This window comes from Aquarana catesbeiana, linkage group LG13 (assembly GCF_042186555.1).
Source record: "Aquarana catesbeiana isolate 2022-GZ linkage group LG13, ASM4218655v1, whole genome shotgun sequence".
NCBI classification, from domain to species: Eukaryota; Metazoa; Chordata; class Amphibia; order Anura; family Ranidae; genus Aquarana; species Aquarana catesbeiana.
In genome coordinates, this window is record NC_133336.1 from 197,005,782 (window position 1) to 197,022,308 (window position 16,527).

General features: G+C 44.7%; 1 protein-coding gene across 1 annotated transcript in view; it reads left to right on the plus strand.

The window, feature by feature from the left end:
- TTC24 (tetratricopeptide repeat domain 24) overlaps positions 1-6,902 on the plus strand; it is a 28,408-nt gene extending 21,506 nt beyond the window's left edge. Inside the window, exons 9-12 of the mRNA XM_073610242.1 lie at positions 832-946; positions 3,624-3,694; positions 4,323-4,371; positions 6,039-6,902. Of these exons, the coding sequence (XP_073466343.1) occupies positions 832-946; positions 3,624-3,694; positions 4,323-4,371; positions 6,039-6,141 (338 nt within the window). The 3' untranslated portion in view covers positions 6,142-6,902. The remainder of the gene's footprint in view (positions 1-831; positions 947-3,623; positions 3,695-4,322; positions 4,372-6,038) is intronic.
- The last annotated feature ends 9,625 nt before the right edge of the window (positions 6,903-16,527 follow it).

Below are 16,527 nucleotides of genomic sequence, written 5' to 3' on the forward strand. Positions count from 1 at the left end.
CACTTACCTTGGGATTTGATCATTCACTGGTATTCTCCACCTGTTGAAGCTTGTCAGACTTAGTATCGGGCTGTGATGTCCCCATAGAGGCTGTCCTATCTCCTGCCTGAGCTCAGTGCTGATTGAAGACACTCATAAAACCTTCTGTACTTACACTACACTCTTACCTATCTGGGATTGAAATGTACTCATTCACTTGTATTCTCTCCCTGTTGGAGCAGGCTTGTTGGGCTGAGTGTCCGGTTGTTAGGTCATAATGGCCATAATGCGGTATTTGTTTTATTGGGTTATTTCAGGAAAATACCACATTATGGTCACTAGGTGGAGCTGATGATCATATCAGAATGCTTAAGACATCCACACAGAGAATGTATTATAAAGTACATAGAGATCAGGTTCTTCTGGGAAGATTTTTATGGTAATGAATGATCTGGCAACGGGATCACTTTATGTAAAGTGATTGGCTGTACAAAAGAATGTTAAAGTTAGAGTGTTCCTTTAATACTCGTTTTTTTTGGGCAAGTGGATGCCACAGGATGTACGCAGTGGCAGGTGCAAAAGACTTAGCACCTATCTCATTTTCCTTTAAATGCCCCTCTCTCCTCCGCCGCCGCTTAAAGTGTATCTGTAGCAGAGCAATCTTCCCAGTAGCAATTTAGAGATAAAATCGCGTGATTGTTATCTTTCGCAGCGAGCCGTAACATGCATTCACGTCGCACCTGCATTGTGTTTTTATTTTGCTGTTGCCGCATTCTTGGTCCCCCCCCCCCCCCGGACATGTGCGGAGTACAATTGGAACAGCTGTTGAGGGTCTTTTGTTTTGTCTTGCAGGCATTGGAGGAGAGGAGGAGGAGTCCGACACCCTCACAGTGGTCACTAATGAGTTTTCCGAAGACTGCGAACAGTCGGACGCGGCCTGCGCCAGGAATTATCCGCATGCCAACAGGTAATTGGGCCAGATGTAGTCACCCGCCACTTCCTAATTATGCAGATAATTTTCAATCCATAGAGCTTTTGTGTGACAATTTCAATCTGCAGCAGAGCTTGAAAGTGAAAAATAACGCTCATGTGATAATAGATGTTCTGATATATCAGAGAAACATTCATAAATTTCCATCTCAGCATGCAAATAAATATCACAAAAGTGACCTAATATAAACTGTATAATGTCCAGGGGTGTAGATAAGGAGGGGGATGGGGGGTCCAAATCCCCCAAAGTGTCCGCTGGACATCCCAGCAGAGGAGTCATTGCTGACACCTGTGATGGGCACCCGTCAGTCAGCCTGTCAGCTCAGAGCAAGGGAGGTTGCTCCCCCCCAGCTCCAGTCACATGACCCAGATGAAGAAGAACATCTTTTACTCTGAACTACGCTGGTCTGGTAAATGTATTTATCGAGAGGGGAGAGAAGTACTGAGGAGGGAGAGCTTACTTCTGACCCCTACTTTCTAAGTGTTACCCACTCCTGATCCCTGTACTCTGTATGTTACTACATCCTGACCCTTGTACTGTCTGTTACACACTCCTGGCCCCTGTACTATGTATGTAACACACTCCTGATCCCTGTATTCTGTACGATACACACTCCTGACCTCTGTACTCTGTGTGTTTGCACACTTCGGACCCCTGTACTTTGTATGTTACATACTCTTGACAACTGTACTCTGTTAGACACTCCTGACATCTGCACTCTGTATGTTACACACTCCTAAACCCCTGTACTCATTCCCGATCCCTGTATTCTGTACATTACACACTCCTGACCTCTGTACTTTGTACGTTACACACTCCTGACCTCTGTACTTTGTAGGTTACACACTCCTGACCTCTGCACTCTGTATATTACACACTCCTGACCCCTGTACTCTGTACGTTACACTCTCCTGACCCCTGTACTCTGTATGTTACACTCTCCTGACCCCTGTATTCTGTACATTACACACTCCTGACCTCTGTACTTTGTACATTACACACTCCTGACCTCTGTACTTGGTAGGTTACACACTCCTGACCTCTGCACTCTGTATGTTACCCACTCCTGACCCCTGTACTCTGTACGTTACGCTCTCCTGACCCCTGTACTCTGTACGTTACACTCTCCTGACCCCTGCACTCTGTGTATTACACACTCCTAACCCCTGTACTCTACGTTACACACTCCTGACCCCTGCATACTGTTACATACTGCTGACCCCTGTACTCTATGTATATGTTACACACTCCTGGTCGCTGTACTCTATAACTTTGCACACTCCTGACCCCTGTAGTCTGTCTGTTACCCGCTCCTAACCCCTGTACTCTGTACACACTCCTTACATAGTAGGTGAGGTTGAAAAAAGTCCATCAAGTCCAACCTATGTGTGTGATTATATGGCAGTATTACATTGTATATCCCTGTATGTTTCGGTCGTTCAGGTGCTTATCTAATAGTTATTTTTTAACTACCGATGCTCCCTGCTGAGCCCACCGCCTGAGGAAGGGAATTCCACATTCTTACCACTCTTACGGTAAAGAACCCTCTATGTAGTTTAAGATTAAACCTCTTTTCTTCTAATTTTAATGAGTGGCCACGAGTCTTGTTAAACTTCCTTCCGCGAAAAAGTTTTATCCCTATTGTGGGGTCACCACCAGTATGGTATTTGTAAATTGAAACCATATCCCCTCCCAAGCGTCTCTTCTCCAGAGAGAATAAGTTCAGTGCTCGCAACCTTTCCTCATAACTAATATCCTCTCCTGATTCCTCTACTCTGTATGCTACCCACTCCTGACCCCTGTACTGTTTACATTACCCATTTCCAACCCCTGATCTCTCTATTAATCCCCAACTGACCCCTGTACTCTGTGCGTTACCTACTCCTGACACCAGCACTATGTATTTTACACACTCCTGACCCCTGTACTCTGTACGTTACCAACTCCTGACACCAGCACTGTGTATGTTACACACTCCTGACCCCTGTACTATGTACGTTACCAACTTCTGACTCCTGTACTGTGTATGTTACCAACTTATGACCCCTGTACTGTGTACGTTACCAACTTCTGATCTCTGATCCCTGTATGTGAGCCACTCCTGACCCCTGTACTCTGTATGTTACACACTCCTAATCCCTGTGCTCTGTACGTTACACACTCCTGACCCCTGTACTCTGTACGTTGCACACTCCTGACCCCTGTACTCTGTACGTTACACACTCCCGACCTCTAGTACTTGCATGCAGCCTTATTCTTTCAACTCTGGGTCCCCAAGGCTGAACCTCCCAAGAAATTTTCTTTGGCACTGATAGTGCCCCAAACACAGCAGGGGGCAGTCCTATTCCCAGACAAATCTTTGTGCTTCTATTAACTTCATACATTCTGCCACCTATGCACTCACCCTTCCTGTAATAAGGTGATAACCATGTTCATTCTGCAGTCAAATCCCACAGCAGTGTTGTCACCCTGTGCGTTTTGGCTGCAGTAGGGTGGGCGGAGTCTGGTAACGCAGATGCAGCCACACCATAGAGCCACTGGTGGGTTTTCTTTTGCCCACAACTGAAATAACAGTTTTGGGTGGACTTTTAAATCAGTGTCATGGTGGGATGGGGCTATGGCGGTTTATTGACTATTCCTGTCTCCTTTTTAGCAATCTGAATAACACCTACCTGCAGCCAGACCCCGTCTACCAAAACTGCATGATGAAGAACACCAACAAAAGTAAGTAAACTTCTGTTCAATCTGTGGACAGACATCTATCCTTACTCATTGGCTAGAAGAACATCCACAGATAATGTGAAGCTGATAACAGCTGCAATCATCTAACATGGTTTGGTTGCTTCCAGCTGTGTTGTCCTTTGAAACAGATCCAAGTTTCCCCATGACAACTTTTTCCATAGTACATTGAGTAGAAAACCTCTTTAATATTCTTCTAGGAGCTGTTCTGACATGTCAACTGCCTGTGGTCTGTGTAAAGGAGCTCTTAGATCAGATGCAAGAATTTTACATTTAATCTGATGCTGGGAACAAAGTTTACCAAATGAGTAACCATTGACACCAATTATCTTTTTGCCTATTCGTAAAGGGGGTAATTTTTCCCACTAACCACCAAAGTAAGAAACATTATTCTCACTGACCACCAATGTAAGGAGCATTCTTCTCACTCACCACCAATGTAAGGAGCATTCTTCTCACAGACCACCAATGTAAGGAGCATTCTTCCCACTGATCACCAATGTAAGGAACATTCTTCCCACTGACCACCAATGTAAGGGACATTCTTTTCACTGACTACCAAAGTATATGTGGCAACTCTACACTTTTTTGAATGCTTCTCCCTTTGTTTCAGGTGTACATGATTATGAAACTCTCAAGCTGAAGACTTTAGAAACTAACAGGTAAGAGAACACCTATCACACCTTAGTAATAAATGCCAATTAAAGAGAATCAGTCTCTTTGCTCATTCAGGTTAAGCCTCTTTTTTACTGGCCTATAAAAGGGATAGAACTCCTGTCAGATTTGTATTGCTGTCTGTGTCCTAACTGGGGAGATTCACCCTCTTCACTTGTCCTGTTGACTGTGACGGAAAGTAGGAAAATCAACATTTTTCAGAATAGGGACAGTGAGGAAATCCCCCCTTTAAGATTACTTCATGTTGTGTCTGTAGAACAGGAAGTTAAGGAAAATCTTCCAAGTGGGGACACAGACAGCAATAAAAACGTAGGTACAAGCATAAGAGGTGCTAGAGCTAGTATTGTTAATATCTAATGTTGCTGAAGACTATCTCATTATTCAGACTTATGTTTATACTGCTAACATATACCAGTGTCCCACTATGTAAGAAGCAGTAGGGGTGTAACACCAGTGGGCAAAGAATCCAAATGGTATTTATTAGAGATCAGTAGAATAGGAAAGTCAACACGTTTCGGGGGTTCAGCCCCCACCCTTTCATCAGGTCTGAAGTATAATGTAACTCAAATATAGCTGGACTCTATGGGATTGTAACAATAGTTGTGTTTATAGAGTGAGATCCTGCCAACCAACAGTTGAGTCCAATCATATTTGAGGTTACATAATCCTTACGCCTTGATGAAGGGGATCTTAACCCCCAAACATGCTGGCTTGCATAGTCTACTGATATCTAACAAATACTATGTTGGATTCTTTGTCCATTAGTGTGGTGTCCTTACATAGTTGAACAATAAAAAACAAAGGTTGTGTTTTTATAGCAAGATCCTGCCAGTGCGGCCACCAACACTTCAGTCCAACCATATTTGAGGTTACATAATTCTTAAGCCTTGATAAAGGGGGTCTTAACCCCAAAAAACGTTGGCTTGCATAGTCTACTGATATTTTTGTATAATAAGTGATATTGTTTATAGTAAGTGATATTGTTTTTATAGTAAGATCCTGCCAGTGCTGCCACCAACACTTCAGTCCAACCATATTTGAGGTTACATAATTCTCAAGCCTTGATAAAGGGGGTCATAACCCCAAAACACGTTGGCTTGCATAGTCTACTGATATTTTTTGTAGTAAGTAAAATTGTTTATAGTAAGTGATATTGTTTTTTATAGTAAGATCCTGCCAGTGCTGCCACCAACACTTCAGTCCAATTATATTTGAAGTTACATAATCTTTAAGCCCGAAACACGTTGGCTTGCATAGTCTACTGATATCTAACAAATACTATGTTGGATTCCTTGTCCATTAGTGTGGTGTCCTTACATAGTTGAACAATAAAAAACAAAGGTTGTGTTTTTATAGTAAGATCCTGCCAGTGCTGCCACCAACACTTCAGTCCAACCATATTTGAGGTTACATAATTCTTAAGCCTTGATGAAGGGGGTCTTAACCCCAAAACATGTTGGCTTGTATAGTCTAATGATATCTAACAAATACCATGTTGGATTCTTTGTCCACGATTGTGGTATCCATGGTTAAACAATAAAAACCTGGCAGAGGTTCTAACTCTTCCCTACACTAACCAAAAAGGAATACAACATTTTTGGCTGGAGTTCCACTGAGGGATTCATTAATGACATCTAAAATATTATCTTTTCAGGCGGGTGAGTGAGCCCTCCGGTTGCCTTCACATACCAAGAGTGGATGGTCAGGAAGCCTCCAGGAAATCAAGATTTCAATCCCGGATGTGTCACATTATGTGATGTTATGGACACCATGAGACACCATGGACAATAGCTCCAAAATCCCACCATAAGCATCGGCTGCAGTTTTATATGGATAAATAGAGAACGGCCTCGGGGACCAACCCATCTTGCTAATCTGGCGACCCGCCACCTGGGACACCTCATAGATTTATTGCGGGACATTGCAGACATGATTCTGATAGGGGGACATAGTAGCAGCTCATCCAATCACAGTTCAGTTATAGAACCCATGCCAGAAACGGAATATTCATAGGTAAATAATCTTATGTATCAGAGAATCTGCTTAAGAGTCAGGGGTCACCTTGACTGTCACTTAGCTACTTGACCCTACACCTTTGCTGAGGGGAAGCAGTGGTCTCTCCGCAAAGGTTCCATATGCCCTCCCCTGATGAGGCAGACCTAAAGCTTTGCCGTCAGCAAAGCTCATGCTTCCTGTTGACTGGAGAACTCTAACCCTGACTTTAGCAAAGGGGGGGGGGGGCATGTTTGTCTTCTGCAGAGAGACCACTTCTTCCCTACAGAGAACAAAGGTCCTTCTCTGCAGCATGCTGGCAGGGGACAGGCTTATCTATTCATGCTGTGACCGCTTTCTAGAGAAACCAAACTGTAGGACTTTGCACACCCGCAATTACTTTAAACCTGTGCTGATAAATGATTGGCTGTACAGGTACATTTCACAGATCCATCCCCTGTCACATGACTCATCTCTGCTGACACCCACCCCCGCAGAACCAGTGGCAGGGGCTCAAAGACATTGTAAATATGTTATCTGTATATATGGTTTTTATGGAAAAAAATAAAATAAAGACTACAAATATTTATGTGATTTCAATTCAATTTTGTATAGCACCGGTTGTATGAATATAGAATCTTAATAAAGGGCCTGCTCCACCCAATGATTCATCAATACAATCAGGGGGTCAGATCCTTGTAATATACAACATAGTGTATAGAGTGCGGGGGTCAGATCCTTGTAATATACAACATAGTGTATAGAGTGCGGGGGTCAGATCCTTGTACAACATAGTGTATAGAGTGCAGGAGTCAGATGGATCCTTGTAATATACAACATAGTGTATAGAGTACAGGGGTCAGATGGATCCTTGTAATATACAACATAGTGTATAGAGTACAGGGGTCAGATGGATCCTTTTAATATACAACATAGTGTATAGAGTACAGGGGTCAGATGGATCCTTGTAAAATACAAAACAATGTATAGAGTACGGGGGTAAGATCCTTGTAATATACAACATAGTGTATAGAGTGCAGGAGTCAGATCCTTGTAATATACAACATAGTGTATAGAGTACAGGGGTCAGATCCTTGTAATATACAACATAGTGTATAGAGTGCGGGGGTCAGATCCTTGTACAACATAGTGTATAGAGTGCAGCAGTCAGATGGATCCTTGTAAAATACTACATAGTGTATAGAGTGCGGGGGTCAGATGGATCCTTGTAATATACTACATAGTGTATAGAGTGCGGGGGTCAGATCCCTGTAATATACAACATAGTGTATAGAGTGCGGGGGTCAGATGGATCCCTGTAATATACAACATAGTGTATAGAGTGCGCGGGTCAGATGGATCCTTGTACAACATAGTGTATAGAGTGCGGGGGTCAGATCCCTGTAATATACAACATAGTGTATAGAGTGCGGGGGTCAGATCCTTGTAATATACAACATAGTGTATAGAGTGCGGGGGTCAGATCCTTGTACAACATAGTGTATAGAGTGCAGGAGTCAGATGGATCCTTGTAATATACTACATAGTGTATAGAGTGCGGGGGTCAGATGGATCCTTGTAATATACTACATAGTGTATAGAGTGCGGGGGTCAGATCCTTGTACAACATAATGTGTATAGAGTGCAGGAGTCAGATGGATCCTTGTAATATACAACATAGTGTATAGAGTACAGGGGTCAGATCCTTGTACAACATAGTGTATAGAGTGCGGGGGTCAGATCCCTGTAATATACAACATAGTGTATAGAGTGCGGGGGTCAGATCCCTGTAATATACAACATAGTGTATAGAGTGCGGGGGTCAGATCCCTGTAATATACAACATAGTGTATAGAGTACGAGGGTCAGATCCTTGTACAACATAGTGTATAGAGTGCGGGGTCAGATGGATCCTTGTAATATACAACATAGTGTATAGAATGCGGGGGTCAGATGGATCCTTGTACAACATAGTGTATAGAGTGCGGGGGTCAGATCCCTGTAATATACAACATAGTGTATAGAGTGCGGGGGTCAGATCCTTGTACAACATAGTGTATAGAGTACAGGGGTCAGATCCCTGTAATATACAACATAGTGTATAGAGTACAGGGGTCAGATCCCTGTAATATACATCATAGTGTATAGAGTGCGGGGGTCAGATCCCTGTAATATACAACATAGTGTATAGAGTGCGGGGGTCAGATCCCTGTAATATACAACATAGTGTATAGAGTGTGGGGGGTCAGATCCTTGTAATATACAACATAGTGTATAGAGTACAGGGGTCAGATCCTTGTAATATACAACATAGTGTATAGAGTGTGGGGGGTCAGATCCTTGTAATATACAACATAGTGTATAGAGTGTGGGGGGTCAGATCCTTGTAATATACAACATAGTGTATAGAGTGCGGGGGACAGATCTAAGTAATACACAACATCATGTATAGAGTGCGGGGGTCAATGTACAGCATAGTATACAAAGTGCAGTGGTAAGGAGTATGTATCATAGGGCTCCTTGCATTACTGGTCAGTGGGTGGAATAAAAGACCTGAGGTCAACAGCGGGGAGGGGGATCATAAGGAGGGAGCAACAGAAATTGGATCCATAAAACTATTTTGCCCCCCCATATCTGAACAATCTATACACCTAATTATTTGGATGCTAGCCGCGGTCCCCGTTCCTCTCAAGTCCCAGGCTATCATGCGGAAAGCCTCTTGGCCATTTTGTTCTCCCGGACGAGGGATGGCGGTCCGGGCTAATTGGCCTAGTTAGAAAATGAGTGTGATTTTTCCAAGCTGCAGAACATAATGATTTGTAAAACAAGTGCAAACCGTCCCCGATACTAATGTGGGTCCAGAAATGAAAGACGGATACTTAGTGGAGAGGCAATTTCCTTTGGAGTGGCCTTGCTATGAGCTATTATTGTTGATTGCGGGTTTTTATTCCAATCAGGGGGACGCTGCAATGTTCTCCATATTAAGAGACGGGAGGAAAATCGCCAGATGGAATCCACCATGGGAGGAAAATAGAGAAGTTTTGTCTCTGGAGGATTAAAGTGCACCTGTCACCTATACAGAGGGGGCTGATTCATCACAATTGGACCAATCGTCTTTAATTTTTCTGCCTCCTCAATTTGACAGCTTGCAGTCTCTGACCATCTCCTGTAGTATGTCTGCAGTCTCTGACCATCTCCTGTAGTATGTCTGCAGTCTCTAACCATCTCCTGAAGTATATCTGCAGTCTCTAACCATCTCCTGTAGTACGTCTGCAGTCTCTCACCATCTCCTGTAGTACGTCTGCAGTCTCTAACCATCTCCTGTACTATGGCTGCAGTCTCTGACCATCTCCTGTACTATGTCTGCAGTCTCTAACCATCTCCTGTAGTATGTCTGCAGTCTCTAACCATCTCCTGTACTGTGTCTGCAGTCTCTGACCATCTCCTGTAGTAAGTCTGCAGTCTCTGACCATCTCCTGTAGTAAGTCTGCAGTCTCTGACCATCTCCTGTAGTATGTCTGCAGTCTCTGACCGTCTCCTGTAGTATGTCTGCAGTCTCTGACCATCTCCTGTAGTAAGTCTGCAGTCTCTGACCGTCTCCTGTAGTATGTCTGCAGTCTCTGATCATCTCCTGTAGTAAGTCTGCAGTCTCTGACCGTCTCCTATAGTATGTCTGCAGTCTCTGACCATCTCCTGTAGTTTGTCTGCAGTCTCTGACCGTCTCCTGTAGTATGTCTGCAGTCTCTGACCATCTCCTGTACTATGTCTGCAGTCTCTGACCATCTCCTGTAGTATGTCTGCAGTCTCTCACCATCTCCTGTAGTATGTCTGCAGTCTCTGACCATCTCCTGTAGTATGTCTGCAGTCTCTAACCATCTCCTGTAGTATGTCTGCAGTCTCTGACCATCTCCTGTAGTATGTCTGCAGTCTCTGACTGTCTCCTGTAGTATGTCTGCAGTCTCTGAACCACCTCCTGTAGTATGTCTGCAGTCTCTGACCATCTCCTGTAGTATGTCTGCAGTCTCTGACCATCTCCTGTAGTATGTCTGCAGTCTCTGAACCACCTCCTGTAGTATGTCTGCAGTCTCTGACCATCTCCTGTAGTACGTCTGCAGTCTCTCACCATCTCCTGTAGTATGTCTGCAGTCTCTGACCGTCTCCTGTAGTATGTCTGCAGTCTCTAACCATCTCCTGTAGTATGTCTGCAGTCTCTGACTGTCTCCTGTAGTATGTCTGCAGTCTCTGAACCACCTCCTGTAGTATGTCTGCAGTCTCTGACCATCTCCTGTAGTATGTCTGCAGTCTCTGACCATCTCCTGTAGTATGTCTGTAGTCTCTAACCATCTCCTGTAGTATGTCTGTAGTTTCTGACCATCTCCTGTAGTATGTCTGCAGTCTCTGACCATCTCCTGTAGTATGTCTGCAGTCTCTGACCATCTCCTGTATTATGTCTGCAGTCTCTGACCATCTCCTGTATTATGTCTGCAGTCTCTGACCATCTCCTGTAGTATGTCTGCAGTCTCTGACCATCTCCTGTAGTAAGTCTGCAGTCTCTGACCATCTCCTGTAGTATGTCTGCAGTCTCTGACCATCTCCTGTACTATGTCTGCAGTCTCTGACCATCTCCTGTAGTATGTCTGCATTCTCTGACAATCGCCTGTATTATATCTGCAGTCTCTGACCATTTCCTGTAGTATGTCTGCAGTCTCTGACCATCTCCTGTATTATATCTGCAGTCTCTGACCATCTCCTGTATTATATCTGCAGTCTCTGACCATCTCCTGTAGTATGTCTGCAGTCTCTAACCATCTCCTGTACTGTGTCTGCAGTCTCTGACCATCTCCTGTAGTAAGTCTGCAGTCTCTGACCATCTCCTGTAGTAAGTCTGCAGTCTCTGACCATCTCCTGTAGTATGTCTGTAGTCTCTGAACCACCTCCTGTAGTATGTCTGCAGTCTCTGACCATCTCCTGTAATATGTCTGCAGTCTCTCACCATCTCCTGTAGTATGTCTGCAGTCTCTGACCATCTCCTGTAGTATGTCTGTAGTCTCTGACCATCTCCTGTAGTATGTCTGCAGTCTCTGACCATCTCCTGTAGTATGTCTGTAGTCTCTGAACCACCTCCTGTAGTATGTCTGCAGTCTCTGACCATCTCCTGTAATATGTCTGCAGTCTCTCACCATCTCCTGTAGTATGTCTGCAGTCTCTGACCATCTCCTGTAGTATGTCTGTAGTCTCTAACCATTTCCTGTAGTATGTCTGCAGTCTCTGACCATCTCCTGTAGTATGTCTGCAGTGTCTGACCATCTCCTGTAGTATGTCTGCAGTCTCTGACCATCTCCTGTACTATGTCTGCAGTCTCTGACCATCTCCTGTAGTATGTCTGCAGTCTCTCACCATCTCCTGTAGTATGTCTGCAGTCTCTGACCATCTCCTGTAGTATGTCTGCAGTCTCTAACCATCTCCTGTAGTATGTCTGCAGTCTCTGACCATCTCCTGTAGTATGTCTGCAGTCTCTGACTGTCTCCTGTAGTATGTCTGCAGTCTCTGAACCACCTCCTGTAGTATGTCTGCAGTCTCTGACCATCTCCTGTAGTATGTCTGCAGTCTCTGACCATCTCCTGTAGTATGTCTGCAGTCTCTGAACCACCTCCTGTAGTACGTCTGCAGTCTCTGACCATCTCCTGTAGTACGTCTGCAGTCTCTCACCATCTCCTGTAGTATGTCTGCAGTCTCTGACCGTCTCCTGTAGTATGTCTGCAGTCTCTAACCATCTCCTGTAGTATGTCTGCAGTCTCTGACTGTCTCCTGTAGTATGTCTGCAGTCTCTGAACCACCTCCTGTAGTATGTCTGCAGTCTCTGACCATCTCCTGTAGTATGTCTGCAGTCTCTGACCATCTCCTGTAGTATGTCTGTAGTCTCTAACCATCTCCTGTAGTATGTCTGTAGTTTCTGACCATCTCCTGTAGTATGTCTGCAGTCTCTGACCATCTCCTGTAGTATGTCTGCAGTCTCTGACCATCTCCTGTATTATATCTGCAGTCTCTGACCATCTCCTGTATTATATCTGCAGTCTCTGACCATCTCCTGTAATATGCTTGCAGTCTCTGACCATCTCCTGTAGTATGTCTGCAGTCTCTGACCGTCTCCTGTAGTATGTCTGCAGTCTCTGACCAACTCTTGTAGTATGTGTGCAGTCTCTGACCATTTCCTGTAGTATGTCTGCAGTCTCTAACCATCTCCTGAAGTATATCTGCAGTCTCTAACCATCTCCTGTAGTAGGTCTGCAGTCTCTGACCATCTTAATGTAGAAAAAAACGAACAGCAGGGCACTGAGGTCAATCTGGAAAAAAAATCACTTTATTAAAATAAGCAGCACACTTACATTGAAGTTAGCATGAAGCAGCATGGATAGAAAACACCTGAGACCAAGCAGCTGTGATCAGTGTAAGGCTGTAGGCATCACTGAGCAGAGACCGAGGATGACAGGGAGCCAGTCAGATCAAGGTATGGATATTAGTGGCGGTGGCTTTCTCAGACTTTCCTCCCTCTCCCACCCTTCTGGCTCTATGCAGTAGCTCAGCTTTCTCCTTACTTCGCCTCCCATGTTGCTCCCCTTTCTGCCATTTTGGCTTTATAAGCCCATCACTTCCCTTCACTGTCTACGCATTTGAAAAAGAGAGCAAAGCCCCTGCAAATGCGTCATGTGCACCCTCTGTCCTGACATCCACTAGGCAATTTGACAGCTGTCATCCTCGTGTGCCACTGAGAAAGCTGCCACTAATATCCATACCTTGATCTGGCTGGCTCCCTGTCATCCTCGGTCTCTGTTTGCTCAGTGATGCCTACAGCCTCACATTGGTCACAGCAGCTTGGTCTCAGGTATTCCCTATCCATGCTGCTTCATTCTAACATTACTGTAAGTATGCTACTTATTTTAATAAAGTGATTTCTCTTTGATACTGACCTCAGCACCCTGCTGTTTATTTTCTTCTACTTTGAGGTGATCCTACCCAGATCCTCTGCAGGAGCTGCAGAGGTTCTAATCTCGGCCCCTTCTCCTGCTCAGCCATCCATCCATCCAGTTGCCTTATCTCTTCCTCTACCCTGTTGATGGTCTACAGATACAAATAGAAGTTCGAATAGACCAAGTGACTCTGCACTCCTCGGAACGCCATACGTACTGTGTATGTGTAGTCTCTGACCATCTCCTGCAGTAGGTATGCAGTCTCTGACCATCTCCTGTACTATGTCTGTAGTCTCTGACCATCTCTTATAGTATGTCTGCAGTCTCTGAGCATCTCCTGTAGTAAGTCTGCAGTCTCTGACCATCTCCTGTAGTAAGTCTGCAGTCTCTGACCATCTCCTGTATTATATCTGCAGTCTCTGACCATCTCCTGTAGTATGTCTGCAGTCTCTGACCATCTCCTGTAGTATGTCTGCAGTCTCTGACCATCTCCTGTAGTATGTCTGCAGTCTCTGACCATCTCTTGTAGTATGTCTGCAGTCTCTGACCATCTCTTGTAGTATGTCTTCAGTCTCTGACCATCTCCTGTAGTATGTCTGCAGTCTCTGACCATCTCTTGTAGTATGTCTGCAGTCTCTGACCATCTCCTGTAGTAGGTCTGCAGTCTCTGACCATCTTAATGTAGAAAAAAACGAACAGCAGGGCACTGAGGTCAATCTGGAAAAAAAATCACTTTATTAAAATAAGCAGCACACTTACATTGAAGTTAGCATGAAGCAGCATGGATAGAAAACACCTGAGACCAAGCAGCTGTGATCAGTGTAAGGCTGTAGGCATCACTGAGCAGAGACCGAGGATGACAGGGAGCCAGTCAGATCAAGGTATGGATATTAGTGGCGGTGGCTTTCTCAGACTTTCCTCCCTCTCCCACCCTTCTGGCTCTATGCAGTAGCTCAGCTTTCTCCTTACTTCGCCTCCCATGTTGCTCCCCTTTCTGCCATTTTGGCTTTATAAGCCCATCACTTCCCTTCACTGTCTACGCATTTGAAAAAGAGAGCAAAGCCCCTGCAAATGCGTCATGTGCACCCTCTGTCCTGACATCCACTAGGCAATTTGACAGCTGTCATCCTCGTGTGCCACTGAGAAAGCTGCCACTAATATCCATACCTTGATCTGGCTGGCTCCCTGTCATCCTCGGTCTCTGTTTGCTCAGTGATGCCTACAGCCTCACATTGGTCACAGCAGCTTGGTCTCAGGTGTTCCCTATCCATGCTGCTTCATTCTAACATTATTGTAAGTATGCTACTTATTTTAATAAAGTGATTTCTCTTTGATACTGACCTCAGCACCCTGCTGTTTATTTTCTTCTACTTTGAGGTGATCCTACCCAGATCCTCTGCAGGAGCTGCAGAGGTTCTAATCTCGGCCCCTTCTCCTGCTCAGCCATCCATCCATCCAGTTGCCTTATCTCTTCCTCTACCCTGTTGATGGTCTACAGATACAAATAGAAGTTCCAATAGACCAAGTGACTCTGCACTCCTCCTCGGAACGCCATACGTACTGTGTATGTGTAGTCTCTGACCATCTCCTGCAGTAGGTATGCAGTCTCTGACCATCTCCTGTACTATGTCTGTAGTCTCTGACCATCTCTTATAGTATGTCTGCAGTCTCTGAGCATCTCCTGTAGTAAGTCTGCAGTCTCTGACCATCTCCTGTAGTAAGTCTGCAGTCTCTGACCATCTACTGTATTATATCTGCAGTCTCTGACCATCTCCTGTAGTATGTCTGCAGTCTCTGACCATCTCCTGTAGTATGTCTGCAGTCTCTGACCATCTCCTGTAGTATGTCTGCAGTCTCTGACCATCTCTTGTAGTATGTCTGCAGTCTCTGACCATCTCTTGTAGTATGTCTGCAGTCTCTGACCATCTCCTGTAGTATGTCTGCAGTCTCTGGCCATCCCCTGTATTATGTCTGCAGTCTCTGACCATCTCCTGTAGTAAGTCTGCAGTCTCTGACCATCTCCTGTAGTAAGTCTGCAGTCTCTGACCATCTCCTGTATTATATCTGCAGTCTCTGACCATCTCCTGTAGTATGTCTGCAGTCTCTGACCATCTCCTGTAGTATGTCTGCAGTCTCTGACCATCTCCTGTAGTATGTCTGCAGTCTCTGACCATCTCTTGTAGTATGTCTGCAGTCTCTGACCATCTCTTGTAGTATGTCTGCAGTCTCTGACCATCTCCTGTAGTATGTCTGCAGTCTCTGGCCATCCCCTGTATTATGTCTGCAGTCTCTGACCATCTCCTGTAGTAAGTCTGCAGTCTCTGACCATCTCCTGTTTTGTGCCTGCAGTCTCTGACCATCTCTTGAACTATATCTGCAGTCTCTGACCATCTCTTGTAGTATGTCTGCAGTCTCTGAAAACCTTTTGGCTTTCAAGCACTCCTAATAATAATGGAAACCATTTGCTTTTATTTTTGAACATACAGTGCTTCCGGAAAGTATTCACGGAGCTTCACTTTTTCCACATTTTGTTATGTTACAGCCTTATTGCAAAATGGATTTAATTAATCATTTTCCTCAAAATTCTACAAACAATTCCCCATAATGACAATGTGAAAGAAGTTTGTTTGAAATCTTTGCAAATTTATAAAAAATGAAAGAAATCCCATGTACATAAGTATTCACAGCCTTTGCTCAATACTTTGGTGAAGCTCCTTTGGCACCAATTACAGCCTCGAGTCTTTTTGAGTATGATGCTACAAGCTTGGCACACCTATTTTTGGGCAGTTTCTCCCATTCTTCTTTCCAGGACCTCTCAAGCCCCATCAGGTTGGATGGGGAGTGTCGGTGCACAGCTATTTTCAGATCTCTCCAGAGATGTTCAATCGGGTTCAAGTCTGGGCTCTGGCTGGGCCACTCAAGGACATTCACAGAGTTGTCCCGTAGTCACTCCTTTGTTATCTTGGCTGTGTGCTTAGGGTCGTTGTCCTGTTGGAAGATGAACCCTTGCCCCAGTCTGAGGTCCAGAGCACTCTGGAGCAGGTTTTCATCAAGCATGTCTCTGTACATTGCTGCATTCATCTTTCCCTCGATCCTGTCTAGTCTCCCAGTTCCAGCTGCTGAAAAACATCCCCACAGCATGATGCTGCCACCACCATGCTTCACAGTAGGGATGGTAATGGC